Below are 17,849 nucleotides of genomic sequence, written 5' to 3'. Positions count from 1 at the left end.
CAGTTGTTCTAGTCCTCTTCCTTTTTGAACAGACAATTTGCTTAGTTGATATAGAAAGACATAAATTCAAGAGTCACTTTCATTCCTGCACTGTGTCAAAAGTTGTCATAAGTTTATACTCTCAAATTTTTGTGTCTCTCTAAGATTTGAGGTTACCTTTCAATACCAGTAATTTCATGTCCATGAAGCTAAAATCCAGGGATGCCCAGGGATGCAAAAATGTTTCTTTTTTCTTTTATTGTGTGGTGATGAGAATTCATCCTTGTTCTAAGTTTTTGCCCTATCTCCCTTACAAACAGACCCCGAGCAAGTTTCTGAATGGGTAGAGGGTATTCTTAAACCTCTGGTAAAGGATAAACCCAGTTACATTCAGGAGACAACTAACCTATTGAATAAATTAGCATCAATAGGTCCTCTACCAGAAGGAACCATCCTGGACACCATATATGTGGAATCTTTGTACTCTAATATCCCACATCAAGATGGATTACCATATTTTTGGACTATAAGACGCACATGACCATAAGATGCACCTAGGTTTTAGAAGAGGAAAACAGAAAAAAAACTGAAGCAAAAAATATGGTCAATTCTGTATTATCCCCTATCCTGGTGTATATGATCCCTTTATCTCCATCCTGGTATACATGGTCCCCTCATCCCCATCCTGGTGTGCATTGCCCTCTTATCCCTATCCTGGTATAAATGGTACCCTCATCCATGTCCCCCTCATCTCTATCCTGGTATGCAAGGCTCCGTCATCCCCATTCTGGTATACATGATTCTCTCATTCCCATTCTGGTATGCAGGACCCCCTCATCCCCATTCTGGTATGCATGGCCCACTCATCCCTATCCTGGTATACATGGCCCCCTCATTCCCTTTCTGGTATGCATGGTCCCCTCATCCCTATTTCTGGTATGCATTACACCCATTCCCAACCTGGTATGCATGGCCCCCTCATCTATCCTGGTATGCATAGTCCACTCATCCCCATTCTGGTATGAATGGTCCCCTCACCCCCATTCTAGTATGCATGGTCCCCTCATCCCCATTCTGGTCTGCAGGACCCCCTCATCCCCATTCTGGTATGCATGGTCCCCTCATCCCTATCCTGGTATGCATGGCCCCCTCATCCCTATCCTAATATGTATGGCCCCCATCCCCATCCTGGTCTGCATGACCCCATCTTCATCCTGGTTTACATGGCCCCCATCAGAAAAACATGAAAAAAAAACACAAAAAATTCTACTTACCTTCCAACATTCTACTTAAAAAAATAATAATAATTTTCTTTAATAGCGAGCACAAGTGATTGCCCAGCCGCTTCAGGAAGCCAGCAGCTGCGACTACTGTACCTGCTATTGTACCTTGCTATTAAAGATCAATGAATGTTCACTGCTTTCTATGCCCATGGGAGTAGAAAGCAGTAAATATTAATTCCCTAAAGTAGTGGGCACACTTCAGAGCACAGCAGTTGCAGGAAGGCAGCGGCTGCAACTATCAGCATGTCTGCTATTAAAGAGAAATGAATATTCACTGCTCTCCATTGCCATGATGGGTGTGGAGAGCAGTTAATATTAATTTCTCTTTAGCAGCAAGCACAGGTGTTAGCCGCGGCAAATGGTTCCTGCCTTCTGAGACCTGCTGCTCCGCCGCTGCCGCTGCCCCACATCCCCATCCAAAGCCACAGCAGGTAAATCTGGACATATAAGACGCACCCCCCCCCGCCATTTTCCTTCAAATTTCTGGATGAAAAAAGTATGTCTTATAGTCTGAAAAATTTGGTAATTGCCTGCAAAGTCTCTCTGCAAAAATCAGGAATTGATGCTAATTCCATGGTGAAACTTGCAAAATTCATTCTCACCCACAACTACTTTGAATTTGATAACAACATATATCTATAGGAGACTGGACAGTGATGGGAAGTAAAATAGCTCCACAGTACGCAAATCTTTTCATGGCCAAGCTTGAAAGTGACTTCTTGCCCTCTTGTCTCATCATGCACTTACCTACTACGATTACACTGATGATATTTTAATTATCTGGATGGAGTATGATCAACACCTAAAGACTTTCCACAAACACAATCATTTTCATTCTACCAGCAACTTAAAACTCGACTACTCCTGTACTGAATTTAACTTTGTGGACACCATCATTAAGCTGCAGAATAATTAAATAGAGATGTCCCTGTACGAGAAGCCAATTGACCATCCAACATAACTTAAATGGGACAGTTTCCATACAAAACACATGAACACATTCACACTTGGATATGTTCCAACCCAATGGGCAGAGACAAACACCTTGGTGGCCTCAAAAAAACCTTTTTGAACCAGGGCTACCATCCAAGAACAACTGAATACCGGATTGCAAGATCCACCAGAAAATCAAGGAACCATTTTCTACATTACAAAACTAAACAAGAAAGCAACCAACCAACCGGGTGCCTCATTTATAATGACCATGGACAAGATAAATATCCCCAACTCACATCAGGAGTACAAATTATAGATAGATAAAGAAAGTGTGTAAAAAAAATCAAGGCAGCAAAAACTGGTTCAGACAGACTTATTCCTAAAGAAAGTAATAATAATAAATATTCTTTAATTGCAGTACTATGCAGAAGTTTTAGGCAGGTGTGGAAAAAAAATCTGCAAAGTAAGAATGCTTAATAGAAGTGTTAATGTTTGTTATCAATAAACAAAACACAGTGATCAAAGAGAAATCTGAATCAAAGCAATCAAAATCAAATCAAGCCTTTGGGTTCAAAACAGCATCAAATCTTTTACGTGCACTTGCAAAAAAGTCAGAGATTTTGTAGGATTTATTGTAAGGTATATAAGTAAACAATTATACCAAACAGGTGATAATTATCATTAATTTCATATGTAGGTTGAAACACAGAATAGCGAAGTATGAATTTTAAAACTAGGTGAGAACAGCCAAAATCTGCTCCAAAAGCGAAGTTGTCAAAGACAGTTTCATGTCACACATCTTACACCATGGCAACAAGACACAAGGTAGTTAAAGTACATCAGCAAGGTTTCTTTCAGGTAAAGATTTCAAGACAGACTGAGGTTTCAAGAAATGCACCAAGAAATGGCCAACGTTGAGGATACGATGGCTAGCCAAGGAAACAGTACAGCTGATAAAAGACACATTGTGCTTACTTCCCTGTGAAATTGGAAGATAGCCAGTAGTGCTACCAGGTCAAAGGGACCCAACTACACCCATTTATTTGGGGATGTCTGGCTAGAAGAAATGGTCTTCATTGAAGAACTACAGTAAAAAACCCATACCTTCTACATGGAAACAAGGCCAAGCGGCTAAACTATGTATAAAAATATAGGAACTGATGTACAGAAAAATATCATCAGGTACTTAGGACTGATGAGTCAAAATTTGAAATATTTGGCTGTAACAGAAGGCAATTAGTTCACTGAAGAATTGGAGAGTGCATAAAAATGAGTGCATGCAGGCAAAAGTGAAGCATAGCGGAGGTTCCCTGCAGGTTTAGGGCTACATTACTGAAAACAATACTGCAAATGAAGTTGGGGACTTGGTCAGGACTGATGTTGTCTGCAATGCAGAGAGATACAGGCAGACACTAATTCTTCATCTGATTGGTTCCAAATCTATTCTAGAGCAGAACAACGACCCCAGTCTTTAAGAACTATCTTCAGTGTGAAGAAGAATAAAGATTATTGGGAGTGATATTCCCCTCCTTCCTGATGTCAACATCACTGAGTCTGTCGTATTACACGAAGAGACAGAAAGATTTGCACAAGCCTATATCAACAAGAGATCTGTTTTTAGTTTTCCAATATGTTTGGAACAACCTCTCTGCCGAGTTCCTTCAAAAACTGTGTGCAAGTGTACCTAGAAGAATTGATGCTGTTTTGAAGGTAAAAAGGTGGTTACACCAATATTGATTTATCTTTTGTTCATTTGCTTTCCATTTAGCTAATTAGTAAAATAAACTATTAACACGTCTATTTTAAAAAGCAATCTTACTGTGCAGCATTTTTTCCACACCTGCCTATAACATTTGCATAGTAATCTACACAGATAGTAAAACCCTCAAAATGAGAGTGCTGACCTCACCTCTGGGGGAAAAGGTGGAAGAGAATGAGGGCAAGGCCAATCTATTATACTCCTTCTCTAGAGTATATTTCACAAGAAAATCTCATGACAGATAACAAGGTGAGAGATACCATAAACTCTCCATTAAATATCACCAACTTAATGCAGCAGGAATTACAGCACCAGTTCAAAAACACTAAAATTGACAAATCACAGGGCCCAAATGACATACACCTCTGATTACTGTGAGAATTAAGCATCATGAATTTTAATATTCAAGGAATTTTTATTAACAGGCTCTGTTCTTGAGGACTGGCACATTTTAAAATATTTTTATGCTTTTTTGATCAAAACATTGCTAACTATGTACCTTATGTTATTTACATGTATTGTTACTATTTATTTACTTATTTTATAAACACATCAATGTAAAAAAAAAGAACAGGTGTTATCAGCCTCTTAAAAGATGATAATAACAGAATTATAGAGGACAAAGAAAAGCCTGAGATATTAAACAGGCACTTTCCATCCATGTTTACCAATGACCTGTATGTTCCAGGGATCTTTCAACAAGACAAAATCAGAGTTCACCACCTGATATACCTAGTTTAACACAAAAAGAAGTACGCTTGCGTCTGAGCAAATTAAATATTGACAAATCTACTGGCCCAGATGGCATTCATCCACAGATACTGAGGGAATTGCGCTCAGTAATTGACAGGTCACTGTATCTCATATTCTTAGACTGTTTTGTAATGGGGTGGTGCCACAGAATTGGAGGATGGCTGATGTGGTACCAATATTCAAGAAAGGTTAGAAGGTGGATCCAAATAACAACCGTCCATTAAGTCTGACATCAGTAGTGTGCAAAGTTTGAGGGCATTATAAGAGATGACCTGTAGAAATATATTGCAGAGAATAATATAATACATGACAACCAGCATGGATTCATGAAAGATAAGTCGTGTCTAACCAACATGTTGGGTTTGTATGAAGAGGTAAGTGCAAATCTGGATGTTGGTATTGCAGCTGATGTGATTTATTGTGATTTATCTAAACTTTGCAAAGACATTTGATACTGTTCCACATAACAGCCTTATACTGAAACTATAGAATCAATGACTGGAGGAAACTATATGCAGATGGGTAAGGAATTGGCTAAAAGACATGACACAAAATGTAGTCATAAGTGGTACATTATCTAAATGGGAAATAGTGAGCAGAAGGGGAAACGCTTGGATTTGTGTTAGGACGTATAAAAAGAGAAATAAAATTATTTGATCCAACCGTATTGTTACCTTTTTATAAATCACTGGTGAGGCCACATCTAGAATATTTGGGCTCCACATTTTAAAAAGGATATTCAGAAATTAGAGTCAGTTCAAAGGCAGCAACTAGATTATTACAAGGGATGGAAGACCTCTCATATGAGGAGAGGTTGGAAAAGCTGGGCTTGTTTAGCTTAGAAAAAAGATGCCTCAGAGGAGATCTCATTTGCATGTATAAATATATGTGTGGTCGCTACAGAGAACTTGCACATGACTTATTCCCTCCAAGGACCATACTAAGGACCAGAGGGCACTGATTACAGGTGGAAGAAAGGCGATTCCTGCAGGTAAACAGGAAAGGGTTCTTTACAGTTACAGCAGTCAGAATGTGGTAGGTAGTAATGGCAAACACCATGACTGGTCTTTCAAAAAATATCTGGATGATTTCCTCAATACACATAACATTGTGGGTTATAATTGAATTAGTGACAAAATGTACAATTTGTGGAGAAAGGATGAACTTGATGGACCTAGGTCTTTTTTTTCAATCTATGCAACTATGTAAGGCTGGTTTCACACTAGTGTTTTTTAGCGCAGCGCATCATGCTCGTCCATGCGCATGCATCCTGCGCCCCTATCTTTAACATGGGGGCGTATGGTCTAGCGTTTGCACGCGTTCATATGCATTTTTTGTAGTGTGCGCCTAGGCGCGCCGGACGCAACCTGTTGCATTTTAGGTCCTTCCGACCTGTGTCAAAGAAACGCATGCACCCACTTGCGCACGGAATGTGACAAAATACCACATTACAGTCTATGGGATCGCAGGCTTCCGTATGGACATGTGCACGCCTGCGTTTAAAATCGCATGTGTTTTAAGAGTTAACATGGATAGAAACTGGATAAAACGTATGCACCTAAAAAAGCAAACGCATGCAAAACGCATGATGCATTTTTTGCATGCGTTTCTATTGCGCATGAAGCGCAGCGCTAAAAAACGCTAGTGTGAAACTAGCCTAACATGGTATTTGCTGATTTTTCTTTATCTTAGGTTCCTTTTGTTAAATGGCTACAGGGTGAATGCACACCTATACATTGAACTGAAACTATAGGCATGTAAGTTTAACCTCTACTGTGTGAAATAACTTTCAGAGCTTTTTAAGAGTTGGTATCCTTGAGTATCACAATAAAAATGACCCTATAGCCCTGCCTCAACATGGGTTTATGAGGGATTAGTCCTGTTAATTTGCAGACTTGAACAGGGTAAGGCTGTGGATGTTTTCAAAGGCATTTAATATTGTGCCAAAGAAAAGGTTGGTGCCTAAAGTGAGAACAAGTGGACTAGGGGAAAAAACATGTTTCTTGTCCTGAAGAAGTATGTTAACTTGAAACGTGTTGACAAATAAAAAACTTCATATTCTTCCTGTGTGTAACTGGATTTGCTATTCCACAAACCAGCAGAGTGGCACATCTACTATTTCCATTCCCTAAATTCATATCTGGTCTGAGGACCCATGGACCTGCAGCAACTGGGATCATATGCTCCAAAATTGTTGTGTGATCACAATCTAACCAGGTTGGCATAACCTTTATATTTCTTTAAAAAAAATAACCGGATAAGACCCTATTGCTCTTCTTTTTCCTGCTTACTAGCCCTTTACTATACAATGTACACATAAAACTGCTAACGAGGGTCGTGGGATGGGTTATACAAGTTGAAAATCTCATCTCTGCTAGATCTGCAACAGAGAAAATCGTGATTCTATCCTATCTGCTGCATCCAGTAAATTAAGTAATACATCACTGGAATTAGGGTCTCTGTCCCTACCTATGCTGCTGTCAGATTACAAAGCTAAAGCCTGCTGACCGTTTTCCTTTAGGTACATGATGAGAACCTGCAATACTTATATATTAGCAAGTAAGACAAATTATGTCCCAAACATGTTAAAACAGACAATGGACAATTCTTTAACTATAGTAAAAATATTGGTCTTTCTATTATGATATTTAATTTTTGCAGAAATCCAGTTTGAATGACATACCAAACAATAAAAGTGATGTATTGCAGGTTAAGAGAGTCTGAATGTATTTTTTAGATTATTTTAAGGATCTTTACAACATGGATAATATTTAGGTTATTGATTGGAAACCTTTGTAGTAATGTCAGTTAGTTTCAATTATAAAACGACATGCCAATCACCTTAAATATAGCTAACTATCCATTAGTCAATGCAAGCTTGTAAACAGTTCTTCCTAAAATCAAACATCATGTATTAAAAATGTACTTACCTTAAAAAGTCTCAATATATTGGCCACCATGATGGAGACAGAGCTAGAAGATGCTCCTATCACTCCAACCACCCTCTCCGGTTGAGCAATTATAGGGTTTCCACCACTCAGACATCTAACTTCTGCCCTATCCTTGTCTATAAGAGGCTGGACAAAGCTCAGAGACTGCTCTAGAGCATGTGTATCTCGAGAACAGGTATCCAGAATTCTTGCACCCAAGGTAATATTGGGCAAAAGGTCGGGGTCGGCATTGATACGATCAAGGGCATACAGCATAGCTTCTAAACGATGTATTCCTTTCTCTTTCTTGAGTTCGCCACATGCTCTGCCATCACTTCCTCTTCCATGGACAGGGAAAAGACCTCCTAAAATGAGGTCGCCATCTATCCTTACAGAATTCATATGTGGTGAACCTTTTGGTTTGGACCAACAAGTCCATGAACCTAGAAGTACCAACGTGCATACCATTACTGTAACCTTTGGTATATCCATAATGCAGGATTTTGGTAAACCAAAAAGTGTCCTTTCTCTTTTGGATTCCAATCCAAAGTCAAATTGTTTAGTGGTCTCTTTGACAATTTAAGATGCCGAGGCCATGATGTCATGCAGTTATTGGTCATGAGGCATCAGATATTCTGAAAGAAAAGATGATGTAAAATATAGATATATTAAAAAGTCATAATTCCATAAAACTTTTAACTTCAGATGCATGACAGATATATAGATACATCGTATTTCATTGTGTAGGGTTTTCCCTTTCTTATATAGTATTAATAATTAATTATTTTACCTGCATATCAGAAATAAATGGTGACTTATTTAATATTTCATATGACAATATGAAAGAAATACAATTAGGATCTTATGGTAAGGCATATATATCAGCAATCAAGCATGAGTAAGGGAAATAAGTGCACTGTCCTGCCTATAAAGTGGCATATATTTGACTCAGCCTATGTAATTAACCATCTCATAATGTAAACAGATGAATACTGCAAATGTTGATTTTAATTCTACTGCTAATTGTGCTTTGAGTCATCCCAATAAATAAGCTTTTATTGACGTTTCCAAACATTAACCTAAAAAGTATATTTTACCATATACAGGAGACGTATTGCAGTTGTAGCTACTGCACCACCTGGTCATAAACAACAAAAAATTACATGGTGCTTCCAAAGTATAACACCACAAAACCAATAACCAATGCAATCCTGGGCCTGGATCAATAATTCTTATTTATGAATAATAGGCAGACATGATTTTAATACACACCTAGATAAAAATCACAGGCAATGTGACATAAGAGAAACAATCTAAACCACAATATGATGCCTTGGTCAATTATAAAATACACCAAAACGATATGTTGTTCATCAGAACCTGTAATATAAATAGAACCTCATGAATGAGTAAAGTGAGATAAGTAAAACAATAAATCAAATATACAGTAGCATACACCTCAATCAAACATTAATTTTTACGGATAAGATAAAGTGATGCTTGAAAGTTTGTAAACCCATCATGATTCCGCCACTCTCGGTGTTTGAAGGACGCTATGAGTGAAAGCTCAGCCGCCCTATAGGATTAAAGGCATGCTGGGCTGTCAGTATTGTGAATGACAGCCTTATTGTCCAATCTGGCCTGTGGGATTTCCTCAATGAGTCACTTGTTCGGGTGATTATCTGGCTATTTTGTTTGCTGGCAATGATCACAACATTGCCAGTTGTAGCCCTATTCTGTAATGTGCTTGCTCTGTGCTCTGTGTTCTGATTTTCTGATCTTCGCTGATGGACCTTGGATTTGCCTTTTGACTACTCGTTTGTATTATCCCTTTGGCCTTTGACTCAATATGTCCTGTTACCTGATCCTGGACTTTGCCTCTGACTATGTGTTCGTCTTAACCCCTTTTCTTTGATGTACCCTCCAGGCTTTTGACCTCAGACTCCTTGACTTCTCTGCCTCACAGCTGGTCCATGAGAAAAAAACAACATCAGAAAACCCTTCAGAATTATCCAAATTTATGCATAAATCTGACCTAAAACTACATCAGATATCACATAAGTTCTAAAAGTAGCTAAAAAGAACCAAATTAAACAAATGAGTCAAAAATATTAGACTTTGTCAATAGTTTTGTATTGAAGTAAATTATACAATATCATAAGTATGTGAGTGGAAAATTATTTGAGAGTTTAGGTTTAGAAGATAATTCGAAGGTGAAATTGGAGTCACAGGTTTTCAATCAATAGGATGACAATCAGGTAGGTGTGAGTAGGCAACCTGTTTATTTAAAAAAACAAAACAAAACAGGGATCTATGAAAGTCTCTTTGGCTCCAGAGTTGACTAGAGTCCCTAGTCTTTTTCTCTGTAAAGAGTATATTTATATATTTCATTTTTCAGGGGATCATTGCATGGACTATAAGCCTCCTTTTGCCAACGTGTTGCTTTCTACTACTGTGGTGCTAATAAAAATATGGATATCTTATAGCCTACATATTGTAATATATTGATTAGTCCATATTAAAATTAACCTGCATTTGAAGGCCCCATATCCAGTTCTTGGAAACCAGGGTTCATGAGGTCAGACATGCAATGGCTATTGAGATGCAGCCTTTAGTGTTGAGTATACTAAAAGACAATGCTTGTTGAAACAGTATGTTTAATCTGGATTACCGGGAAGAATTAACCTTTGTGTGCGCTGTTGACTTACTTGAATTTTAAGAGCAGTGAATGGTGTGAGTATATTGACCAGGCATCACCTGATATTTGTGGCATATGGGGGTTAAAAGTGGACCAGGCATATAGACAATCGCACATTATTGTACATAAGGCTATAGAAATATAGCTGGGGAAGCCTAATGTAGAACCAGAAATATAGTTGGCGATCTAAAACCATTATAGTGTATTCAATCTGAAACCCATTATAGTGTATCCAATCTTAAAGATCTCTTTAACTGTAGTCTGAAATGTATATATTTTGTGCTAGGGTTCTGATCATAGTATATTGTTGGAAACTTTGTTCTGGTGTATGATTTACTCTTATCATATGTAAATGTTAGGGCAAGAGTAAATAGTCCGAAGAGGCAAGTCTTGTTTGATGTTATTTATTCATGATAGCTGGCCACTGTCGTGATTGGAACATCAGGCAACTAACTTGTGTATTTTCATGTTTACACAATATTATATTGCGTAAACCTTTTGCTTAAAGCATATAAAAGCCAGGGAGGCAGTCAGAAGAGGCAGGAGCTTTGTTGACCTGTGTAAGAGGACATTCTTCACAGTGTAAGATCCTAGGTAGCATTCTGTCTTCGCTGACCGCTCCTCCAGCTGAAGTATTTCCAGACAGATGTAAATGCCCCTAGTGAAGACTCTTTTTCTTCTTCTTTCTGATGTAAGTATATGTACTAAAATCTTTGTAGTTTGAATATATAAGTATATGCAATATCCTACTATTTTCTATTTCCCGTAATTGCTATATCATTGTCATATATTTCATTATTTGGTGCTTTATCATTTAAACTAATCATTGTATAATAAAATTGTGTCATATCCAAGTGGTGCCTTCTTTAAAGCCATATCCGAACCTTATTGCTAAACAGTTGGCAATACAACTACATAGAAACTTTAACTTTTAGGCTATGTGCCCACGTTGCAGTTTTTAGTGTTTCCTCTGTGTTTTTGCCACTGAGGAAATGCTTAAAAAATGTTTAAAAAGCGCATTCCCATGCAATCCTATGGGATTCCGCAATTGCTGTGCCCATGCTGCGGATTTTTCCGCTGCAGAATCGCATAGCGGTAAAATCTGCAACATGTCCATTAATTCTGTGGAATCGCGGAGATGTGGCTCTGCCCACCATGCGTAAAGTGAGCGCTTCATGTGTGCATGGTACCCAGGGTCTGGAGTTGAGGAGACTCTCCTCCATGCCCTGGGTACCATATTCCTGTAAAAAATAGAATTTAAATAAAAAATCGGGATATACTTACCCTCTGTCAGCCCCCGGAGTCCTCATTGGCGCTGGCGGCACCTTCCGTTCCCAGGGATGCATTGCATGAATGAGACCGCTACGTCATCAGAGGTCATTCGCGCAATGCATCCCTGGGAACAGAAGTTGCCGCCAGCGCCATTGAGGCCTCCGGGGGCCGACAGAGGGGAAGTATATCCCGATTTTTTATTTATTTATTTTTTTAAATTATTTTTTACATTCTATATTTTACTATTGATACTGCATAGGCAGCATCAATAGTAAAAAGTTGGTCACACTTGTCAAGCACTATGCTTGACAAGTGTGACCAACCTGTCAATCACTTTTCCAAGCGATGCTTCAAATCACTTGAAAAGCGCTAGCATTTTCCAAGCTAAAAACATTTGTGTTTTGCTGGAAAATGCATGTGAATTCCGCATGCATTTTACCCACGGCGAGGAGTTGCGGAAATGCTGCGGACAATTCCAAACATAAAAAGAATTTATAAAGATTTCCACTGCACCAAGCGTTACTACTAGGCACTATCACTCCAAATAAAACCAAGTCTAGGTATGTTCAATAATGATAAAATATTTATTTCAACAAGAACATATAATGCTTTTCAAGGTTGGGTTGACGTTCTATTCAGGTCTCTTGGTGAATAAATAACAAAGTAGCATTCTGTAACGCTATAGCATGTAAACACAAAATATACGCAATCTCAATTGGATTACTGCTCTATAAAATAGGAAAAAATGTAGATACTTGGCAGATAATTTGGTCAATTCATGTGTGCCCAGCAGCCAACGACAAGATGATCTTCTTTGGCTGGGAACCTATCCTAATGTGATTCCTCTTCTGGGCTGATAGTCTACATTTAAATGGGTAGGTAGGATCCTGCTGTAATTAAATCCACCACGGGCTGATAGGTGGATTGTTCAGTTAGAAGGTCTATATATACAAATATCAAAACACTGACTGACACTTCCAAACAGAATAGTGGTCTGAACAGGTGCATATTAAGAGTAGCCATCTCCATACATAATTATGCCGCACCTTCACACACATAGTCCCAGCATGCAGAGCAGTGAGTGTTCAGGCAGCTATCCTTCGGCTTGTAATCAGCACATGCCGTCACAGCCATGCGTTGCTTACAGGCATAAGGCAGCTGTTAGCATTGGAACAAAATACTCTGAGGGAGTGCAGGAAAGTAAGTGTAATGGTTTGGGTTTTTAATGTTATTCTGATGGGGACATGCATACTAGGATGGAGAAAGAGGCCATGCATAGCAGGATAGGGATGAGAGGGAACATTCCAACTAGGCTAGGGATTAGTGGGACATGCCTACCAGGCTAGAGATAAAGGGGGACATACCTACCAGAATCGGGATGAGGAGGCCATGAACACCAGGATAGGGATGAGAAGGCCATGCATACCAGAATAAGGATGAGGGGGCCCATGCACATGAGGATGGGGAAGAGGAGACCATGATTTCCAGGATAGGGATGAGAGGTGACAAGCATACCAGGGTAGGGAGGAGGGGGGCCATGCATACCACGATGGGGATGAGAGGAGTCATGCATACCAGGATAGGGAAAGAGGGGCCATGTATACTAGGATTGGGATGAGAGGGGCCACACATACCAGGATTGGGATGAGGGGGGCCATGCATACCAGGATAGGGATGAGAGGGGCCATGCATACCAGGGTAGGGATGAGATGGGCCACACATACCAGGATTGGGATGAGAAGGGTCATGCTTAACAGGGTAGGGATGAGAGGGGCCACACATACCAGGATTGGGATGAGAGGGGTCATGCTTAACAAGGTAGGGATTAGATGGGCCACACATACCAGGGTTGGGATGAGAGGGGCCATGCATACCAGGGTAGGGATGAGAGGGGCCACACATACCAGGATTGGGATGAGAGGGGTCATGCTTAACAGGGTAGGGATGAGAGGGGCCACACATACCAGGATTGGGATGAGAGGGGCCATGCATAACAGGGTAGGGAGGAGAGGGTCCATACATACCAGGGTAAGGATGAGAGGGGCCACGCATACCAGGATTGGGATGAGAGGGGCCATGCATACCAGGGTATTGATGAGAGAGGCCATGTATACCAGAATGGGGATGAGAGGAGCCATGCATACAAGGCTAGGGATGAGGGGACCATGCATACCAGGATAGGGATGAGGAGGCTGTGCATACCACGAAAGGGATGAGGAGGCCATGTGTACCAGGGTAGGGATGAGGAGCCATGCATACTAGGATAGGGATGAGGGGACAATGCATACCAGGATAGGGGTGAGGTGCCATGTGTTCCAGGATGGTAATGAGGGGACCATATATAACAGGATAGGGATAGTAAGTGCAGAATTGACCACATTTTTAAATTCAATTGTTTTTTTCTAATTTCCGCATCTAAAACCTAGGTGCAGCTTATAGTCCGATGCATACAGTATAACCAACAAAAGAAACATTCCTGTGTCTACCTCTGTGAGCTGCCGAGTGAGCTAATCTACCCCACTATATATATATACTAAGGCCTCTTTCACACATCAGTTTTTTGCCATCAGTCACAATCTGTCGTTTTTTGAAAAAAAACGGATCCAGCGACTGAAGCCGCTGGATTCGTTTTTTTTCTCATAGACCTGTACTAGCAACGGATTGTGACAGATGGCCAGACATTTCATCCGTCGTTCGGAGGATCTGACGGAAATTCTTTGTCCGTTGGCTGAGGACAAAGGACAAAGTAATGTTTTTTTCCTCCATCGAAAAGTCGGACAGCGACAGATCCAGCGCCTTCCGTTGTTGGCTATAATGGAAGCCTATGGGCGCAGGATCCGTCGCTGTCCTTCAAAAGACGGAATCTGGCGACGGACTCCATTTTTTAAAACTGAACATGCCCGGAATTATTTCTATACCTTTAATTTAACCCCTAAGGCTACATTTTCCATTCTGGCATATCAAAAATTCTCTCTCTCTCTCCAGAATTCTATTCCTTTAATTCCTTCCTGCAGCTGCTGCGACGGATCCGTCAAAAAATGGATCCGATTCATCAGTTTTTTACAATCTGCGCACGATCCGTTTTTTGCACACTTTGACGGATTGCAACTGATTCTGATGTGTGAAAGAAGCCTTAGGGGACTAACAAATACAGTAAAATTAAAATCTAAAGCCTAGAAGGAAATCTTATGACATCACATTTTGTCTTTATCTAACAGAAAGTAGGCTATTGTTTGTGTGTATCTTAAATAGTAAATAGAAAGCAGGCTATTATTTAAGGTGAATCTGTCCGTAGGTTTTTGCTACCCCATCTGAGAGCAATAAAAAACAATTAAAAAAATAAAAAACAAATAAAAAACACTTGGCAAGTGAAAAGGTTTTAAATACTAGAGTAGGGACTGTCCCACAAGGGTTGCCGTGACGTGGCGGGATGGCTTGTACATTATTTTGATCAAAATTATGTTTACTAAATACCCTTATTATTATTATTACCTTTATGCATTATTTGCAGTATATTTTTTACTTTTTATTTCAGGATATTTGTGTTTTTTGCTTTTTGTTTTCTCTGGTTAATGGTCATGTGTTAATATGCACTTACATTGTGCATACACATTAACTTACTTTTCTCAGTTCAGATTTGTTTTTTTTATTCATTTCATTGTGCATTCAGTGCATATAGGGGTGTGACCGCCCTCTTTCTGAGCTGGGAAAGCCATCCAGTCTGGCCTACACTGTTACTAGTGGTTCAGCCGCTCGACCCTTATTCACATTCACGCCACTTGGCAAGTGATAAGGTTTTAAATACTAGAGTAGGGACTGTCCCACAAGGGTTGCCGTGACGTGGCGGGATGGCTTGTACATTATTTTGATCAAAATTATGTTTACTAAATACCCTTATTATTATTATTACCTTTTTGCATTATTTGCAGTATATTTTTTACTTTTTAGTTCAGGATATTTGTGTTTTTTGCTTTTTGTTTTCCCATCTGAGAGCAGCATGATGTAGGCAAAGAGAAGTTGAATTCAGCAATGTATTATTTACTGGTTGCATCTGTTCTGACACAATCAGAGTTTTTAGATTTAGCATGAAGCAGAGCTCAGAAAGCTAACCCTGCCCACACCAGTTCTCCTTGTACAATGATAAGCTCCTGGTGCTAAAACAATCATTGTGAGCTTGATAAGATAAGCATGGCTGAAATCCATCTTTTACCCCCTACCTCATGCTGGCTTTAGATAACATAGCCAAAACCTGCTGACAGATTCCCTCTAAGGGCACAGGATGCTAGAAACAGCACCAACCTGACAAAGTGAATCAGAAATATGACCTTTTATTAGTTGCTATTATTTATACTGTATATTAGATTCACACTAATCTCGAACATGTTTGTACAAGAAACTAAGAAGAATGTAATTGAGTCATGGAACCATTTAAAAGTCTTATTCTAATAAATATTTTACACATCAGGGGTTTTCTTGACGAGGATATTTCTACAGGAGCAATGTGTGCATACATTCCAGTATTTCAATTCTAGGATCCGACAGGCCAAAGAAAGAGCAACCCCTTGTTATTGGCTCCTGTTCTTACTGTAAAGGGGTCTCTCGAGCGGAAGAACCCCATTTCTGATGTGCAATTGCCCTATAAGAGCTTGTGGACTTCTTTATAAAAGTGAAAACAAATGCAGACATAAAGCCAACTAGGATGTGATAAGGAGAATTTCGGACTTTCAGCTCATCCATTCAGTTTACATGAATCATTCTCTTTAATGACAAACTTTTTCGCTGTGTGCGTGACTTTAGTTCTTCTGCTTCTATTTTGTTACAGGGAATATTTATTTCAATCTCGCCCTTTTACTCCCCGTAGCCTGGATCTATTATTACCAAGCTTTCCCTTTTCATTATCTGTCTTCTCTTTTTCTTTTTCCCTCCGGCTCTCATTACAGATAATATTTTTTCTCTTTGCGTGCAGGAAGGGGGAGCTGTGGCTTCTACCCTGAGGCCCCCGATTACACACGAGGTGCAGGGAGGGGTAGCTGCGGCTTCTACCCTGTGGCCCCCGATTACACACGAGGTGCAGGGAGGGGTAGCTGCGGCTTCTACCGAGGCCCCCGATTACAGACGAGGTGCAGGGAGGGGTAGCTGCGGCTTCTGCCCTGTGGCCCCCGATTACACACGAGGTGCAGGGAGGGGTAGCTGCGGCTTCTACCCTGTGGCCCCCGATTACACACGAGGTGCAGGGAGGGGTAGCTGCGGCTTCTACCGAGGCCCCCGATTACAGACGAGGTGCAGGGAGGGGTAGCTGCGGCTTCTGCCCTGTGGCCCCCGATTACACACGAGGTGCAGGGAGGGGTAGCTGCGGCTTCTACCCTGAGGCCCCCGATTACAGACGAGGTGCAGGGAGGGGCAGCTGCGGCTTCTACCCTGAGGCCCCCGATTACAGACGAGGTGCAGGGAGGGGCAGCTGCGGCTTCTACCCTGTGGCCCCCGAATACAGACGAGGTGCAGGGAGGGGCAGCTGCAGCTTCTACCCTGTGGCCCCCGATTACAGACGAGGTGCAGGGAGGGGCAGCTGCGGCTTCTACCCTGTGGCCCCCGAATACAGACGAGGTGCAGGGAGGGGTAGCTGCGGCTTCTACCCTGAGGCCCCCGATTACAGACGAGGTGCAGGGAGGGGCAGCTGCGGCTTCTACCCTGTGGCCCCCGATTACAGACGAGGTGCAGGGAGGGGCAGCTGCGGCTTCTACCCTGTGGCCCCCGATTACAGACGAGGTGCAGGGAGGGGCAGCTGCGGCTTCTACCCTGTGGCCCCTGATTACAGACGAGGTGCAGGGAGGGGCAGCTGTGGCTTCAGCCCTGTGGCCCCCGATTACAGACGAGGTGCAGGGAGGGGGAGCTGCGGCTTCTACCCTGAGGCCCCCGATTACAGACGAGGTGCAGGGAGGGGCAGCTGCGGCTTCTACCCTGTGGCCCCCGAATACAGACGAGGTGCAGGGAGGGGCAGCTGCAGCTTCTACCCTGTGGCCCCCGATTACAGACGAGGTGCAGGGAGGGGCAGCTGCGGCTTCTGCCCTGTGGCCCCCGATTACAGACGAGGTGCAAGGAGGGGCAGCTGCAGCTTCGGCCCTGTGGCTCCCGATTGCAGACGAGGTGCAGGGAGGGGCAGCTGTGGCTTCTGCCCTGTGGCCCCTGATTTCAGACGAGGTGCAGGGAGGGGCAGCTGTGGCTTCTACCCTGTGGCCCCC

The 17,849-nt window shown here is 41.4% G+C and overlaps 1 protein-coding gene across 2 annotated transcripts in view; it reads right to left on the bottom strand.

Annotated features, from left to right (window-relative positions):
- GRM4 (glutamate metabotropic receptor 4) overlaps nt 1-17,849 on the bottom strand; it is a 561,406-nt gene that overhangs the window by 503,330 nt on the left and 40,227 nt on the right. For both annotated transcript variants that reach the window (XM_073575600.1, XM_073575599.1), the window contains one exon: nt 7,641-8,275. In XM_073575600.1, the coding sequence (XP_073431701.1) occupies nt 7,641-8,132 (492 nt within the window). In that variant the 5' untranslated portion in view covers nt 8,133-8,275. The remainder of the gene's footprint in view (nt 1-7,640; nt 8,276-17,849) is intronic.

This window comes from Dendrobates tinctorius, unplaced genomic scaffold (assembly GCF_039654945.1).
Source record: "Dendrobates tinctorius isolate UK_male_01 unplaced genomic scaffold, ASM3965494v1 ptg000045l, whole genome shotgun sequence".
NCBI lineage: Eukaryota > Metazoa > Chordata > Amphibia > Anura > Dendrobatidae > Dendrobates > Dendrobates tinctorius.
The sequence above is the reverse complement of the archived record's forward strand: the minus strand, read 5'-3'. Positions and strand labels throughout refer to the sequence as shown.